This window comes from Hemitrygon akajei, chromosome 12 (assembly GCF_048418815.1).
Source record: "Hemitrygon akajei chromosome 12, sHemAka1.3, whole genome shotgun sequence".
Classification (NCBI taxonomy): Eukaryota; Metazoa; Chordata; class Chondrichthyes; order Myliobatiformes; family Dasyatidae; genus Hemitrygon; species Hemitrygon akajei.
This window is the reverse complement of record NC_133135.1, coordinates 3,538,308-3,557,045: the sequence shown is the minus strand read 5'-3', so window position 1 is coordinate 3,557,045 and position 18,738 is coordinate 3,538,308. Positions and strand designations below refer to the sequence as shown.

The window sequence follows — 18,738 nt, the reverse complement described above, 5'->3', positions numbered from 1 at the left end:
AGTGAATCCTAACGCACCCCTACAATATTACTTCAGTGTAGCTGGGCTGGATGGATGTACTGGGAGATGGTTTTATGGGATTCTGTGAACTGGGTTGGGGTATGGGAAGTTGTGGTATTGAAGAATGGATAGGATTTCGGTGATAGGTTTGGGTATTGGGATTAGAGCTTCAAGGTTTTGGTGGGATGGCGCATTGGGAATTGATTGGAATATTGTGGATGAGTTGGAAGGAGATGTCGGGACTGGTTGGAATGGGGTATATGGATGTATTGAAACATTGGAGATGGGCTGTAATAGGGTATCAAAGGATAAGGTGAGAAATTAGGGGTTGAGTTTGAATATAGAGGTTGGGGTTTCAGGATCGAGTTCAGATGCGGTATTGGATTTGGATTGGAATATGGGAATGGGTTAGGATAGGGTATTTGGGATAGGTTTAGGCATTGGAGATAGATTGGGGTTGAGATGGGGTATTGGGGATGGGATGTGCTATTGGAGATAGCATGGGATATTGGAGTTAAGGTGGCATATTGGGGATAGGTTAGGTTGGGTTTTAGGTATGGGATAAGGTTTTGGAGATGAGTTGGGATAGGGTATTTGGGATGGGTTGAGGTATTGGAGATAGGTTGGGAGGAAACATTGGAAAATAGATTGGGGTATTAAGGTTGAGATGGGGTGTGGTGGATGGGATGTGGTATAGGGGATAGTTTTGGGAAATTGGGGTTGAGGTAGGGTATTGGGGATTGGTTGGGTTGAGTTTTGGGTATGGGTTAAGATATTGGCGATGATTTGGGATAGGGTTGCATGGGGTATTGAAGGGCCAGGTTGGGGCATTGGGCTTGAGGTGCAGACGTTGGAGGTCATGGTGGGGAATGGTAGTTTCTGGGTGGGAGTGTGGTTTGGACTGAGGAGTTGGGCTTCCTACCACTGAAGCTGCTTCTACTAGACACAGAAACACCTAAACCTCTGTCAGCCACTTCACACATGGTGCATTGGTGACACTGTATTACTGGCTCAGATGCTCATCCCCTGATACCACCAAGTAGACCACTCCAAGGCTAGTGACAGTGGAACTCCTTATATGTGATCTGTGCATCCCTGGCACGTCTGAGGTCTAAAGTCCAACCCCTTTTGCTCTTGATGTGTTTGCTGGAAGTAGACTCACTCTCATGCCCGACCACAAATCTGCTTCCCTCAGGAAGATCAGTGAAGCAGGCGGGTCTGGTAGTTGGTGCTCCATTACTCATGGCATTTAATTTGAGATTAGGATACAGAAGTTCAATCCACAAAAGCTAAAGTGAGATACGAGCTTGTCTTGAGGGAACACATCTCTTCACCACCAGTGGAAAGGAAGAAATGCTGACTCTTCAATTATCCGGCCATAAGTGGTCAAAGAGAATATCCCAATGGATATTCAGCTATATAACAGAAAAGAGACAGATTAGTTTTATTTGTCACATGTACATCGAAACTTACAGTGAAATGTGTTGTTTCCATCAAATCAAATCAGTGGGGATTGTGTTGAGGCAGCCCACAAGTGTCACTGTACTTCTGGCACCAACACAGCATGTCTACAGCTTACTAGCCAAACCCATCTGTCTTTGGAGTGTGGGGAGAAACCAGAGCACCCAGAGAAAACCCACATGGTCACGGGGAGAACGTACAAACGACTTATAGACAGGTGGGAACTGAACCCGATTGCTGGTGCTATAAATTTAACTGCTGCACTACTGTGCCACCCCATAACTCCGGTCCCTGTGGAAATGCAGAGGAAGACTTGTATTAGCCACTTCCATCCTGGAAAAAAGTGTCTGGCTATCTGCTTGATCTATGCCTCATCATCTTGTACAGCTTTATTCAATTCAATTCAAGTTTAACGGTCATTCGACCACGCAGGAATACTCGTTACTATAGCCAGAGCGAGACAGTGTTAGTCTAGGGCCAAGGTGTAAAGCACAGTGCCAACAGTCACACAGCACACACCGCACCTATAAGATAGAAAGATACACTCGATTAAAGCGACCAAACTCAAGCCGCCCAATGCTGCTAAAACCTGCAGATGACCACGACAGAGCTTCTGCCAAGTGAACACTGGGGGAACAGCATTGACTCCGGCCTGGATGCCTGCCTCACCACCCCAGTGCTTCCCCCTGGCTAGTGTAAACAGGCAACACCGTGGCTTGAGGCCTACTCCTCGTACATGCAAAACAGCAAGCACATATAGGGTATCAGTAAAATACAATCACACAAAATATAAAAGCATATACTCCAGACCCTCAGTCCATAGTTCTGCCAAGCAACTGAACTGGTGGGGGGGGGGGGGGTGTGGACAGCACCAACTCCAACCCAAATGCTGTACCATGGTGCCCCACCGGCTCCGATGTCTCTGTCCTGGCGGCTGTAAACAGGCAGTATCAAGTCACCTCTCGCTCTATCCTCCCTGAAATGCAATGCCTCTGTTTTTCAGTGATCGTGCTGTGCATCCTGGAAGTCATCGTCATCCTCATGCTGATTTTCTTACGGAAAAGAATTAGTATTGCAATTGCACTCCTCAGGGAAGGGAGCAAGTAAGTGGCTGCATATTGTTGGAGACCCCAGTTCTTATGTCAACTTAATGCTTTACTCTCTGCTCCTTAACACTTAATACTTTGAAAGTGGTGTCACAGGTAGGCAGGGCCTCTTCAAAAAAGGACAGATTGCACCTGAACCCAAGAGGGTTCAATATCCTGCAGGCAGGTACGCTGGGGCTGCGGGACAGTGCTTAAACTAACTTGGCAAGCTGGAGTGATAGGGCTCAGGATGGGACAGTTGTGGTACAACTAGATGCAGTGTGTAGTGAAGGGCAAGCAGATGATGGAGCAAAATATCAGTGGGTTGCATTAAAGTGCTAGAGGAGGCCAAAATCAAAAAGGGTGAGGACTACAAAACTGAAGGTGTTATATTTGAATGCAACTGTGTTGTGCTAACTGCTACTCTACTGTGCATCAGTCTTCACTGTGGAAGACACCAGCAGAATGCCAGAAATTCAAGAGTGTTGGGAAAGAGTGGGTGTTGTTGCTATGACTAAGGAGAAGGTGCTTGGGAAGCTGAAAAGTCTGAAGGCAGATAAGTCACCTGGACCAAGTGGACTACATCCCAGGGTTTTGAAAGAGGTGCTGAAGAGATTGTGGAGGCATTAGTAATGATCCTTCAAGAATCACTGGACTCTGGAATGGAATGGTTCCTGAGGACTGAAAAATTGCAAATGTTACTCCGCTCTTTAAGAAGGGTGGGAGGCAGAAGAAAGGAAATTATATTCTGCTCTCAGTGATTGGGAAGACATGGGAGTTGATTGTTAAGGATGTGGTTTTGGGGTACTCAGAAGCATGTATTACAATAGGCCAAAGTGAGCGTAGTTTTCTAAAGGGGAAATCTTGCCTGACTAATCTGTTGTAATTCTTTAAGGAAATAACAGGTAGGATAGACAAAGAAGAGTCAGTGGATGTTGTTTATTTGGATTTTCAGAAGGCCTTTGACATGGTGCCACTTGAGGCTGCTTAACAGGGAATTACAGTAAAGATACTAGCATGGATGGAAGATTGACTAATTGGCAGGAGGCAATAAGCGGGAATAAAGGGTTGGCTGCCAGTGAGTAATGGTGTGCCACAGGGGTTGGTGTTGGGATCACTTCATTTCATGTTGAATGTCAATGATTTAGATGAAATAATTGATTGCATTTTCGCTACGTTTATGGACAATATGAAGATAGTTGAAGGGGTGGGTAGTGTTGAGAAAGTAGAGTATTTGCAGAAGGACTTGGACAGTTTGGGGAAATGGGCAAAGTGGCAATGGAATATAACGTGGGGAAGTGTACGGTCATGCACTCGGCAGAAGAAATAAAGGCATAGACTATGTTCTAATTGGGGAGAAGATTCAAAAATCAGAGTAGCAAAAGGATTTTGGAGTCCTCTGGCAGGATTCCGTGCAGGTTGAGTTGGTGGTGGGGAAGGCAAATGCGATGTTAGCATTTATTTTCAGAGGACTAGAATACAGAAGCAAGGATGTAATGCTGAGGCGTTATAAAGGGCTTGTCAGACCGCGCTTTAAATATTTGTGAGCAGTTTTGGGCCCCTCGTCAAAGAAAAGATGTGCCGTCATTGGAGACGGTCTGGAGGAGGTTTACAAGAAAGTCCCCAGGAATGAAAGAGTTAATATATGAGAACCGTTTGATGGCTCTGCGCTGGTACTCATTAGAGTTTAGAAGAATGGGGGGGGGATCTCATTGAATATTGAAAAGTCTTGATAGAGTGGATGTGCAGATGATGTTTCCTTTGGTCGGGGAGTCTAGGGCCAGACAGCACAGCCTCAGAATAGAGGGACATCATTTAGAATAGAGATAAGGAGGAATCTCTTTCATCAGAGGTGGTGAATCTGTGAAATTCATTGCCACAGACTACTGTGGAGGCCAAGCCATGCGGTATATTTATGTCGAAAGCTGATAGGTTCTTGATTAATCATGGCGTCAAACATTACGGGGAGAAGGCAGGAGAATGGACTTTAGAGGGTTAATAAATCAGCCATGAAGGAAGATGGAGCAGACTCAATGGGCTGAATGGCCTAATTCTGTTCTAAGTCTTATGATCTAAAGAGCGGTTTTGGCACATTGGCCTTCATAAATCAAAATAAACTATAGAAATAGTGCAGAGGAGATTTACAAGGATGTTGCCAGGATTGGGGAGCATGCCTTAGGAGAATAGCTGAGTGAACTTCGCCTTTTCTCCTTGGAGTGATGGAGAATGAGAGATGACCTGATAGAGGTGTATAAGATGATGAGAGGCAGTGATCATGTGGATAGTCAGAGGTTTTTTCCCAGGGCTGAAATGGCTACCATGAAGAGGGCACAGGTTTAAGGTGCTGGGGAGTAGGTACAGAGGAGATGTCAGGGGTAAGTTTTTTACCCAGAGAGTGGTGAGTGCGTGGAATGGGCTGCCGGCAACGGTGGTGGAGGTGGATACGATAGGATCTTTTAAGAGACTCCTGGATAGGTATATGGAGCTCAGAAAAATAGAAAGCTATGGGTAACCCTAACTAATTTCTAAGGTAAGGACATGTTGGGCACAACTTTGTGGGCTGAAGAGCCTGTATTGTGCTGTAGGTTTTCTATGCTTCTGTGCAATGAGAACAGGATTTGGGATGTTATGCTGAAATCGTATAAGACATTGGTGAGGCCTAATTTGGAGTATTGTGTGCAGTTCTCGTCACCTACCTACAGGAAAGATATGAATAAGATTTAAAGCGTACAGTGAAAATTTGCAAGAACGTTGCCAGAACTTGAGAATCTGAGTTATAGAGAGAGATTGAAAAGGCTAGGACTTTATTAAGGCCATAAGACCATAAGACATAGGAGCAGAATTAGGCCATTTGGCCCATCGAGTCTGCTCCGCCATTCCATCATGGCTGTGTGGCGACCCACTTCCCAGTGCGCTCGAACCGGCTCACAAAGTGGCGCACGCCGGCATTGAGGCCGGTCCCAAAAAGGGCGCCAAGCCTGCTTCCCCAGCAAGGGGAAAAGCCCGCGCGCGGGATGGCACTGTGACTACACCCCCCCTCCCACAGCATTCCCGCCCGGGGAGGGCGGGATCAGGAAAGCTTTAAAGCGAGGCCGCGATGTTTGAATAAACCTCTTTTGCAACTGCAGCTCATCGACTCCGTGTTGTTTATTGCAGTGCTGCGTGTAGCCCCACCGCTACAACTGATCCTTTTTCCCCTCCTCAGCCCCACTCATCGGGCTTCTCCCCGTAACCTTTGTGCTGTGTCCAATCAAGAACCTATCATCTCTACCTTAAATACACCCAACAACCTGGCCTCCACAGCTGCCTGTGTCACAAATTCACCACCCTCTGGCTAAAGAAATTTCACTGTATCTGTTTTTTAAATAGACGCCTCTCTATCCTGAGGCTGTACCCTGTTGTCCTAGACTCTCCCACCATGGAAAACATCCTTTCCACATCTACTCTGTCTAGGCCTTTCAATATTCAAAAGGTTTCAATGACATCACCCATCATCCTTCAAGATTCCAGTGAGTTTGGCAACCCAAAGCCATCAAACGTTCCTCGTGTGATAACCCTTTCATTCCCGGAATCATCCTTGTGAACCTCCTCTGAACTGTCTTCAATGCCAGCTCGTCTTCTCTTGGATGAGAATTGTTCACAATTGTTCACAATATTCAAGGTGAGGCTTATAAAGCCTCTCTGCAGGTTTTAAAAAGCTTCCCAATCTTCTGTCTTCCTGCTAATATTTGCTTTGTTTTATGCCCTCTCTTTTGCTTTTACATTACCTTTGACTTCAGCCACAGTTATACGTTTTTACCATCTGAGTACTTCTTCATTTTTGGAATACACATGTCCTGCACCTTCCTCATTTTTCCCAGAAACACACGCTATTGCTGTTCTGTTGAGATCCCTGACAGCAGCTCCTTCCATTTACTTTGGCCAACTCCTCTCTCATACCACTGTATCTTCCCTTACTCAACTGAAATACTGCTCCATCAGACTTTACTCTCTTCCTATCAAATCATATTGTGATCACTGGTTCCTAAGGGTTCTTTTACCTTAAGCTCCCTAATCGCCTCCAGTTTATTACATAACACCCAATCCAGTATAGCTGATTTTCTAGTAGGTTGAACGACAAACTGCTCTAAAAAGCTATCTCTTAGGCATTGAACAAACTCACTCTCTTGAAATCTATTACAAACCTGATTTTCCCAGTCGATGTACATGTTAAAATCTCCCATGACTGTCATAACGTTGCCCTTTTGACAGGCCTTTTCTATTTTTCATTGTAATCTGTGGTCTACATTCCAACTACTGTTTTGGAGCTCTGTATATAACTGCAATCAGGGTCCTTTTACCCTTGCAGTTTCTTAACTCAACCCACAGGGATTCAATATTTTCCGATTCTATGTCTCCTCTTTCTAATGATTTGATGTCATTGTTTACCAGTAGAGCCATGCCACCCCCTCTGCCTACCTTCCTATCCCTCTGATACAATGTGTAACCTTAGACATTCAGCTCCCAACTACAACCATCCTTCAGCCGCGATTCAGTGATGGCCACAACATCATAACTGGCAATCCGTAAAATTGCAGCAAGATCATTCTTATACTCTGTGCATTGAGCTATAACACTTTGAGTGCTGTATTTGCTACCGTTTTTGATTCTGCATCCCTAATGTACTGATACTCACCCTGCTGGCTGTAATTTTGTCCCATCACGTGACTGCCTTTCCTGACAGTCCGAATGCATGCTATCTTTGCTTTTTTTTTATCATCTGTGCTATCCTGAGTCCCTTCATTCCAGTTCCCATTCCCTGCCAAATTAGTTTAAACCCTCCCCAACAGCTCTAACAAACCTGCCCACGAGAATATTGGTTCCCCTCGGGTTCAGGTGCAACCCGTCACTTTTGTACAGGTCATACCTCCCCAGAGGAGATCCCAATGATCCAAGAGAATCTGCCAAATCATCCTGTTTCTACCCTCACTGGTGCATAAGAAAATGAGGGGAGGTTTGATAGGGAGGTATAGATAGGGTAAATGCAAGCAGACTTTTTTCACTGAAGTTGGCTGAGATGAGTACTAGAGGTCATAGGTGAAAGGTGCAATGTTTAGGGGGAACACCTTCACTCAGAGGGTGGGACTGGTGGATCTGAGTATTCTCGTAACATTTCAGAGAAGTTTCGAAAGGTACACGGGTGGGAAGGACATGAAGTTCTATGGTCAAGGGTGCGGTTCATTGGGACAAGGCAGCAAAACCATTTGGCATGGACCAGATGGGCCTTCTATCTTGATTCTGAGATTTAGCACTCTATGGCTGGCTAACTTCATAAGCAAAGCAACCTCCTGCTCCCAAGTACACCTTAACTTAACCTCCAATGTCATCTGAGTAACCTCCCGAATATATCGGTAACCTTGGTTTATTTCCTCAATTACTGATGAAGGTGTCATTCTAAATCACCAACAGTTTATTCATTTCCATAGATGCTGCCTGGCCTGCTGAGTTCCTCCAGCATTTTGTGTGTGTGTTGCTCAGGATTTCCAAATTCTGCAGAAACACTTGAGTTGTATGCCAACATACATCCTCCCCAGCACAACAAACAACATTGTAGGCTGACTTAGACCTGCGCACAGGATATGGAATAAGGTAGATGGACTTGCAGCACAGTTACAGATTGGCAGGTGTGATGTTGTAGGCTTCACTGAATCATAGTTGAAAGAAGATTATAGCTGGAAGCATAATGTCCAAGGATCGAAAGGGCAGACAGAAAGGCAGAGGGGGTGGCATTGCTCTGTTGGTAAAAAACTAAATCAAATCATTAGAAAAGGTGACATGGTCAAGTGTTGAATGATTGTGGATAGAGCTTAGGAACTGCAAGGGTAAAAAGATCCTGATGAGAGTTGTATACAGACCTCCAAACATAAGGAAGGATGTGGCCTACAACTTACAGTGGGAGATTGAACATGCAGCCAAGGGGCAATGTTACAGTAGTCATGGGGGATTTCAGTATGCAGGGAGATTGGAAAACCAGGTTGGTGCTGGATTCCAGGTGGGAGAATTTCTAGAGTGCCTGCAAGGTGGATTTTAAGCTTGTGGTTGAGGGGATTAAAAATGAAAGGGTTGACTGTTTTCTAAATGGAGAGAAAAATACAAAAATTGAGGCGCAAGGGGACTTAGGAATCCTTGTGCAGGATTTCCTAAAGGTTAATTTGCAGGTTGAGTCTATGGTGAGGAAGGAAAATGCAGTGTTAGCGTTCATTTCAAGAGGACTAGAATATAAAAGCAAGGATGTAATGTTGAGACTTTTATAAAGCACTGGTCAGGCCTCACTTGGAGTATTGTGAGCAGTTTTGGGCCCCTTATTGTAGAAAGGATGTGCTGAAACTGGAGGAGGTTCACGAAAATGATTCCAGGATTGAGCAGCTTGTCACATGAAGAGTGTCTGATGGCTCTGGGACTTCATTCACTGGAATTCAGAAGAATGAGGGGTGATGTCATTGAAGCCTATAAATGGTGAAAGGCCTAGATAGAGTGGATGTGGAGAGGATGTTTCCTATAGTGGGGAAGTCTAGGACCAGAGGGCACAGATAGAGTGGATGTGGAGAGGATGTTTCCTGTAGTGGGAGAGTCTAAGACCAGAGGACACAGATAGAGTGGATGTGGAGAGGATGTTTCCTATAGTGGGAGAGTCTAGGATCAGAGGACACAGATAGAGTGGATGTGGAGAGGATGTTTCCTATAGTGGGAGAGTCTAGGACCAGAGGACACAGATAGAGTGGATGTGGAGAGGATGTTTCCTATAGTGGGGGAGTCTAAGACCAGAGGACACAGATAGAGTGGATGTGGAGAGGATGTTTCCTATAGTGGGGGAGTCTAAGACCAGAGGACACAGATAGAGTGGATGTGGAGAGGATGTTTCCTATAGTGGGAGAGTCTAGGACCAGAGGGCACAGATAGAGTGGATGTGGAGAAGATGTTTCCTGTAGTGGGAGAGTCTAGGACCAGAGGACACAGATAGAGTGGATGTGGAGAAGATGTTTCCTGTAGTGGGAGAGTCTAAGACCAGAGGACACAGATAGAGTGGATGTGGAGAAGATGTTTCCTGTAGTGGGAGAGTCTAAGACCAGAGGACACAGATAGAGTGGATGTGGAGAGGATGTTTCCTATAGTGGGAGAGTCTAGGATCAGAGGACACAGATAGAGTGGATGTGGAGAGGATGTTTCCTATAGTGGGAGAGTCTAGGATCAGAGGACACAGATAGAGTGGATGTGGAGAGGATGTTTCCTATAGTGGGAGAGTCTAGGATCAGAGGACACAGATAGAGTGGATGTGGAGAGGATGTTTCCTATAGTGGGAGAGTCTAAGACCAGGGGACACAGATAGAGTGGATGTGGAGAGGATGTTTCCTATAGTGGGAGAGTCTAGGATCAGAGGACACAGATAGAGTGGATGTGGAGAGGATGTTTCCTATAGTGGGAGAGTCTAGGATCAGAGGACACAGATAGAGTGGATGTGGAGAGGATGTTTCCTATAGTGGGAGAGTCTAAGACCAGGGGACACAGATAGAGTGGATGTGGAGAGGATGTTTCCTATAGTGGGGGAGTCTAGGACCAGAGGACACAGATAGAGTGGATGTGGAGAGGATGTTTCCTATAGTGGGGGAGTCTAGGACCAGAGGACACAGATAGAGTGGATGTGGAGAGGATGTTTCCTATAGTGGGAGAGTCTAAGACCAGAGGACACAGCCTCAGAATAGAGGGGTGTCATTTTAGAACGGAGGTGAGGAGGAACTTCTTTAGCCAGAGAGTGGTGAATCTGTGGAACTCATTGCCACAGGCAGCTGTGGAAGTCAAGTATTTATGTTTATTTAAGGCAGAGGTTGATAGATTATTGAATAGTCAGAGCATGAAGGGATACGTGGAGAAGGCAGGTGATTGGGGCTGAGAGGAAAATTAAATCAGCCATGATGAAATGGCGGATCAGCCTCGATGGGCTAAATAGCCTATTTATGCTCCTATATCTTATGGTCTTATATAGCTCAATTCTCAAATTGCCACTTCTCAGTGTGTCCTGTTGGTAATCCAAACAGGGCCTTCAGTCCACTGAGCACCCTCCTCTGGACCCTCCCCAATTCCGGCACACCTTTTGTTAGATAAGGCCAAACCTACTCATAATACTCCAATTGTGATCTGACCAATGCCTTATAAAGTCTAGTGCTTAGTGTTGTTGGTGTCGGCTGGAGGGGACTGAGTTGGTGGGGAACCTAGCTATACTGATCAAAGCCTATAGAGAGCACAGTATAGAAACAGACCTTTTGACCCAATGATTCCCTGCTGACCATCAACTATCCAATGATGCCAGTCCTACACAAAATCCCATTTCATTGCCCCTCTGGCTCATCACTTACCCCCAGATTCCAATCCTCACCCACACACTGGGGACAATTTACAGAGGCCGACTCCCCTGCCGAGCCACATGCCTTTGGGCACCCGGGGGGAACCCACGTGGTCACTGGGAGAACATGCAAACTCCACACAGACAGCTCTGGAGGTCAGGATCAAACCCTAGGCTCTGAGGCCTCACCCACTCTGAAATTGTCGCTTTTGGACTTTGCTTAATCCCAGACACTATGGTGCCGTTTGTTGCACCAACCAGTAGAACAAGCTCTGCACCTGTCTCACTCAGGATTTAAAAACTCAGTCAGTTTCCAGCAAATATCAGACTGTCACCAATACATCCAACCAGGGATTCACAGGCCACCTCTTTCTGTAATGAGCTGAGGGCAGGGGACAAAGGGATCTTGGGATCCCTCAAAGTTGCTGTGCAAGTTGATAGGGTGGTTAAGAAGGTGTATGGTGTGTTGGTCTTAGTTAGTCAGATACTGAGGTGATGTTGCAGTTCTATAAAACCCTCCTTAGACCAAATTGGAATACAGTGTTCAATTTTAGTTGCCTCATTATAGGACAGATATGGAAGCTTTAGAGAGGGTGCAGAGGAGATTTACCAGGATTCTGCCTGGATTACAGAGCATGTCTTATGAGAATAGGTTGACTAAGATGGGGTTTTTCTCTTTGGAGAGAAGGAGGATGAGACAGAGTTGTACAAGATGAGAAGAGTGGGCAGCCAGAGACTTTTACCCGGGTGGAAATGGCTAATACAAAAGGGCAAAATTTTAAGGTGCAGGAAAGTTTGGGGGGATTCTGAGGTAAGTATTTTACACAGAGAGTGGTAGGTGTGTGGAATACCCTGCCAGGGGTGGTGGTAGTGACAGATACATTGGGGACATTTAGAAGACTCTTAGATAGGCTCATGGATGATAGAAAAATGGAGGGTTATGTGGGAGGGAAGGGTTAAATTGATCTTAGAGAAGGTTAAAAGGTCAGCACACATTGTGGGCTGAAGGGCCTGCAGTGTGCTCTAATGTTCTATGAATGTGGAACCCTCTTCCCATGGTGTAAGGGTGAAGACCTGGAAGGATTCTCAGGGATGGGAGGGGAGTGAAGGAGGTGGTGTGTGGTGGGAGTCACCACATGATGTTTTTGAGGCCCCCTACTAGGTTAACACAGAAAGGTGGGGTTAGTCACACTAGATGTCTATGAGGAACAAGGGGAGAAACCTAGTGGGGCAGGAGAACAAGCATGGAGTGCTTGGGCTGAATGGCTTGTACACTCCCTGTTTGGTTAAAGTGTCGGATGTTTAGATAGATTAATAACGTGAAGTGAGAGATTGTTGTGAGACCACAGGCAGATTTTCAATCTCTCTCCCATATACTGATTCATCACCACCTCCGATTTGGCCACAACAGTGGTGTCATTGGCAAACTTAAATACTTAAATGTAAAGTGTTGGATGTCTTTAGTTGTTCATCTGACTCGTGTCTTTTTTTGTCCTCAGAGCCATTGGATATATTATGTCTACCCTCTTCTACCCTATCATCACTTTCCTGCTCCTAGCCCTCTGCATTTGCTATTGGGCTATCACAGCCATGTATCCTTTCCGGGGACATCGAGCTCCCTTGTCCGACATCAGATATCCGGGACAGCAAGGCTCCTGTAGCTTCACCTGCCCTACACTCCAGTGACTGAGCAAGTTTGGATGTTCCTTCCCCTGTACCACTGGGTTTCAGATCAGAATCAGAATCAGGTTGTGTGCCACTGGCATATGTTGTGAAATGTGTTGTTTTGCAATACATAATATTGTAATTTATAGATTTTTTTTATTATTAAGTAAATAAGTAGTGCAAAAAGAGAGGGAAAAATTATTAGGGTATTGTTCACAGGTTCATTGCCCATTCAGAAATCTGATGGTGAAGGGGATGAAGCTGTTCCCGAAACATTGAGTGTGCATCTTCAGGCTCCTGTTCCTCCTTCCTGATGATAGCAATGACAAGAGGGCATGTCCTGGCTGCTGGGGGTCCTTAATGATTGATGGAAGCTACTTTTTTGAGGCATCAGCTTCTGAAGGTGTCCTTGATGTTGGGAGGCTAGTGTCCATCTGCAGCTTTTTCCAATCCTGTGCAGTAGCCCCTCCATACCAGGCAGTGACCCAAGCTGGTTATTGAACCTGCATGAAACCAGCACTTTGTACTGGGGTGGAGAAGCAGTGGGACAGTCCCGGAGGTGGGGTGGCTCTCCCTAAGGTGGTGAAGGTGAGGCAGAGATTTAAGGAGGTGAGGATCGTTACTGAGGTTTTCATAGAGTACAGGAAGCGTGCCCAGGGAGTGGAGCGTGTGTGTGCTGAGAACACAAGGTCCAGAGGACAGAGCAGGAGATAGCTCCCCCAGCAGGGATCTGGGACCCATGGCCATGGAACAGGGACTTGTGGAGAAAATTGGTTAGAGTTGGGGGAGATTGAATAGGGACTTCTTCACTGTACTTGCACGGTCCTGATGGGCCGAACAGCCAACTTCTAGGTTGGACCAATGAACTCCATTGGAGTTTTTCTATGCCTCAAAAAAATGGATCATGTTGGAGAAAAGGGTTAGATTATTCTTGGGTATGAAGGCATTGTGGGCTGAAGGGCCTGGGTTGTCCTTTATTGTTCTGAAGTGGAAACATTATCCCATTGTCGACGGGGATGCGGACAGAATTGCTGAGTTATTCTTTAACGACAAGCCTGCAGATTCCTGTCGACCTCTGGTGAGGCGGTGTACAAGGTAATGGCCAGTCATGGCCAGTGTAAATATGCAAACACCACGTGCAATCCTGAGGTAAGTGCAACGTTCTGTAGCAGGGGTTCATTTGTTAGCCCAGCCTGGATCGGGGCAGAGCACATACCTCTTGGTCTGGAGTCACCGAAGGAGAGAGATGCAGTTACTTTTGCAAGCAACACACACAAAATGCTGGAGGCACTCAGCAGGCCAGGCAGCATCTATGGAAACGAGTACAGTCAGCGTTTCAGGCCAAGACCCTTCAGCAGGACTGGGGGAGAAAAGATGAGAAGTCAGAGTTAGAAGGTGGGGAAGGGGAGGGAGAACCACAAGGTGATAGGGGAAACCGAGAGGGGGAGGGGTGAAGTAAAGAGCTGGGAAGTTGATTGGTGAAAGAGATACAGGGCTGGAGAAGAGGGAATCTGATAGGAGAGGACAGAAGGCCATGGGAGGACTACCACAGGGAGGGAGGTGATAGGCTGGTAAAGAGATAAGGTGAGACGGACATGGGAATGAGGAATGGGGAAGGAGAGGGGGAGGGAGGGCTGATACACTGATATGTTGGAATGGGAATGGGAAGTGGAATTGAAATGAGTGTCACTGGGAGATCCTACTTTTTCTGGCGGACAGATTGTAGGCGCTTGGCAAAGTGATCTCCCAATCTGTGTCGGGTCTCACTGATATACAGGAGGCCAAACCAGGAGGACCGGATACAGTAGCTGACTCCTACAGTCTCACAGGTGAAGTGTCGCCTCACCTGGAAGCATGTCGTTGTGCAGAGGGACCTGGGAGTGCTTGTGCATGAATTGCATAAAGTTGGCTTGCAGGTACAACAGGTTATTAAGAAGGCAAAAGGAATGTTGACCTTCATTGCTAGAGGGATTGAATTCAAGAGCAGGGAGGTCATGCTGCAACTGTACAGGGTACTGGTGAGGCTACACCTGGAGTACTGTGGGCAGTTCTGGTCTCCATACTTGAGGAGGGATATACTGGCTTTGGAGGCAGTGCAGAGGAGGTTCACCAGGTTGATTCCAGAGATGAAGGGGTTAACCTATGAGGAGAGATTGAGTCACCTGGGACTATACTCTCTGGAATTCAGAAGAATGAGATCTTATAGAAACATACAAAATTTTGAAAGGGATAGAGAAGATAGAAGTAGGAAAATTGTTTCCATTGGTAGGTGAGACTAGAACTAGGGGACATCGCCTCAAGATTCAGGGGAGAAGATTTAGGATGGAGATGAGAAACTGTTTTTCCCAGAGAGTGGTGAATCTGTGGAATTCTCTGCCCAGGGAAGCAGTTGAGGCTTCTTCACTAAATATATTTAAGATACAGTTAGATAGGTTTTTACATAGTAGGGGAATTAAGGGTTATGGGGAAAAGGCAGGTAGATGGAGCTGAGTTTACGGACAGATCAACCATGATCTCATTGAATGGCGGGGCAGGCTCGATGGGCCGGATGGCCTACTCCTGCTCCTATTCCTTATGTTTTGGGGCTCTGAATGGTAGTGAGGGGGGAGGTGCAGCATTTGTTCCACTTGTAGGGGTAAGTGCCAGGAGGCAGTCGTGTAGGGAGCGATCCCTGTGGTACTCTTCCTCCTCTTCTTTCTTCCATGGCCTTCTGTCCTCTCCTATCAGATTCTCCCTTCTCCAGCCTTGTATCTCTTCCACCAATCAGCTTCCCAGCTCTTTACTTCACCCCTCCCCCATCAACAGATTTTTTTTCTTGTCTGTGATTGGGTTACTTTAGCATCTACATTAAGTAGCCATTTTATTAGGTACACCTGTACACATACTTGTTAATGCAAGTATCTAGTCAGACAATCATGTGGCAGCAACTCAATGCATAAACATGGTCAAGAGGTTCAATTGTTGTTCAGACCCAATATTAGAATGGGGAAGAAATAGTGACTAGTGGTGTGCCTCAAGGATCTGTACTGGGTCCAATGTTGTTTGTCATATACATTAATGATCTGGATGATGGGGTGGTATGCAGTTACTAGTTACTATGCAGATGATACTAAGATAGGTGGCGTTGTAGATTATGAAGTAGGTTTTCAAAGCTTGGAGAGAGATTTAGGCCAGTTAGAAGAGTGGGCTGAACGATGGCAGATGGAGTTTAATACTGATAAGTGTGAGGTACTACATTTTGGCAGGAATAATCAAAATAGGACATACATGGTAAATGGTTGGGCATTGAAGAATGCAGTAGAACAGAGTGATCTCAGAATAATGGTGCATAGTTCCCTGAAGGTGGAATCTCATGTGGATAGGGTGGTGAAGAAAGCTTTTGGTATGCTGGCCTTTATAAATCAGAGCATTGAGTATAGGAGTTGGGATGTAATGTTAAAATTGTACAAGGCATTGGTGAGGTCAAATTGGAGTTTTGTGTACAGTTCTGGTCACCGAATTATAGGAAAGATGTCAACAAAATAGAGAGAGTACAGAGAAGATTTACTAGAATGTTACCTGGGTTTCAGCACCTAAGTTCCAGAGAAAGATTGAACAAGTTAGGTCTTTATTCTTTGGAGTGTCGAAGGTTGAGGGGGGACTTGATAGAGGTATTTAAAATTATGAGGAGGATAGATAGAGTTGACGTGGATAGGCTTTTTCCATTGAGAGTAGGGGAGATTCAAACAAGAGGACATGATTTGAGAGTTAGGGGGCAAAAGTTTAGGGGTAACATGAGGGGAAACTTCTTTACGCAGAGAGTGGTAGCTGTGTGGAATGAGCTTCCAGTAGAAGTGGTAGAGGCAGGTTCGAAATTGTCATTAAAAAAAAATTGGATAGGTATATGGACAGGAAAGGAATGGAGGGTTATGGGCTGAGTGCGGGTCAGTGGGACTTGGTGAGAGTAAGAGTTCGGCACGGACTAGAAGGGCCGAGATGGCCTGTTTCCGTGCTGTAATTGTTGTATGGTTATATATGATTATAAATGTGATCTAAGTGACTTTGACCGTGGAATTGTTGTTGGTGCTCGACAGGGAGGTTTAAGTAACTCAAACTGCTAATCTCCTGGTATTTTCCTATAGAACAGCCTCTAGAGTTTACAGAGAATGGTGCGAAAAACAAAAAAAAATCCAGTGAACGTCATTTCTGTGAGAGAAACTGCCTTGAAGTGGATGGGGAACAGCAGCAGAAGACCACGCTGGGTTCCACTCCAGTATTAGTAAAGCGTACTGGCCTTTTATTCCGGGTATTGGTAGCATTAAACATTAACCCCGTCTCTTCTACAAAGGTGAACCGCTCCAGGCACCAATACCCCAGGACAATATGCTCCTTCTCCCCTTGGATTCTGTCAGGAAGATATCAGCTACTGTGGGGCTATTTCCTTTGAGGTGAAGGAGGATAAGAGGTGACCTGACAGGGGTGTACAAGATGAAAAGAGGCATAGGTTGTGTGGACAGCCAGAGACTTTATCCCAGGGTGAAAGTGGTTCATGCAAGGGGACATAATTTTACTGTGACTGCAGGGAAGTATAGGGGGATGTGTGAGGTAAGTTTCTTACATGGAGAGTGGCGGGTACGTGGAACGTCCTGCCATGGATGCTGGTCAAGGTAGATACACTAGGAGCATTTAAGAGACTCTTAGATAGGCATGTGGGAGGGAACGGTTAGATTGATCTTGGAGTAGGTTAAGGGGTCGACACAACATTGTGGGCTGAAGGAGCTGGACGGTGCTGTGATGTTGCATGATCGATGTTCCCCCCTGGCCCTTTCTACCCCTCCTCTTCACTCCTTGAACACTTTGTCCCTGGGAACGGCTTCCTCACTTGCCCAGGCAGATGGAACGAGCTACCAGGGATGCTGATGGAAGCAGTTATTACAGCATTTAGAGTGTGGTGGGATACGGACCATGTGCAGGTAAATGGGATCAGAATCAGAATTAATATCACCTGGTGTATTGTGTGAGATTTGTTTTGTGGCAGCAATACATTTCAACACACAACAATAAAAACTATAATTTACAATAAGAAATATATTTTAAAAATAAATAAATAGTGGAAAAAGAGAGCCTCCACAGCTGTCTGTGGCAATGAACTCCATAGGTTCACCAGCCTCTGACTAAAGGAATTCCTCCTCTGTTCTGAGACTGTGCCGATTGTCTCCACTGTAGGAAACGAGCCAACAGCCTTTTTGTTCTTCCCAACAGACATTCAATACCAGCAATGTTACCAAGCTATGCCCGGGAGCACAATGTGCCTTTGCGTTCTACGGCGGAGAGACCGTTTACCACAAGTACATCTTCATCCTTCAGCTGTGCAACCTCTTCGTCTTCCTGTGGCTAGTCAACTTTGCCATTGCCCTGGGCCAGTGCACCTTGGCCGGTGCCTTTGCCTCCTACTACTGGGCATTCAGGAAGCCAGCAGACATACCATCTTTTCCCCTGCTCGCCTCCTTCGGCCGTGCCTTGAGGTGAGAATGCCTGGCAGCCTCCATCCTTGCTACTAATAGGTACAACCAAGGGGCAGTCTGGGAGCATAGCGGCTAGCGTACGGCTTTACAACACCAACGACTCAGGTTCAGTTCCGGGATAGAGCTTGTGTGTCTCACTGTGACTCCATGGGTTTTCTCCGGGTTCCTCCCACATTCCAAAGACATACCATTTTGGGTTAGCGAGCTGTGGGCATGTTGGTGCTGGAATCATGGCAACACTGCCAGGATTCAAAGGGGAGAGTAGATAGACAGTATCTTTCTTTCCCAGGGTTGAAATGTCTAATACCTGAGGACATGTATTTAAGCTGAGAGAGGTGGAGTTTAAAGGAGATATGAGGGCCAGGTTTTTCACACACAGTGGTGGGTACCTGGTATGGGTTGTCTAGAGTAACGGTAGAGACAGATACATTAGGGATTTATAAGAGGTGTTTAGATGGGCATGTGAACGTAAGGAAAATGGAAGGATAAGGACTTGTGCAGGTAGAGGGGATTAGTAAGATTGCCTATTTAATTAGTTTGGCAGAGCATGTCCTATGTCGAATAGAATGAGGTTGACAGGGAAATGTATCGACCGTGATGAAATGGTGGAGCAGACCTGGTGGACTGAATGGCCTAATTCTGGTCC

General features: G+C 46.0%; 1 protein-coding gene across 3 annotated transcripts in view; it reads left to right on the top strand.

Annotated features, from left to right (window-relative positions):
* slc44a5b (solute carrier family 44 member 5b) overlaps window positions 1-18,738 on the top strand; it is a 180,492-nt gene that overhangs the window by 137,947 nt on the left and 23,807 nt on the right. For all 3 annotated transcript variants that reach the window (XM_073062497.1, XM_073062498.1, XM_073062496.1), the window contains 4 exons: window positions 2,465-2,564; window positions 12,423-12,515; window positions 13,650-13,737; window positions 17,830-18,092. In XM_073062497.1, coding sequence (XP_072918598.1) covers window positions 2,465-2,564; window positions 12,423-12,515; window positions 13,650-13,737; window positions 17,830-18,092 — 544 coding nt within the window. The remainder of the gene's footprint in view (window positions 1-2,464; window positions 2,565-12,422; window positions 12,516-13,649; window positions 13,738-17,829; window positions 18,093-18,738) is intronic.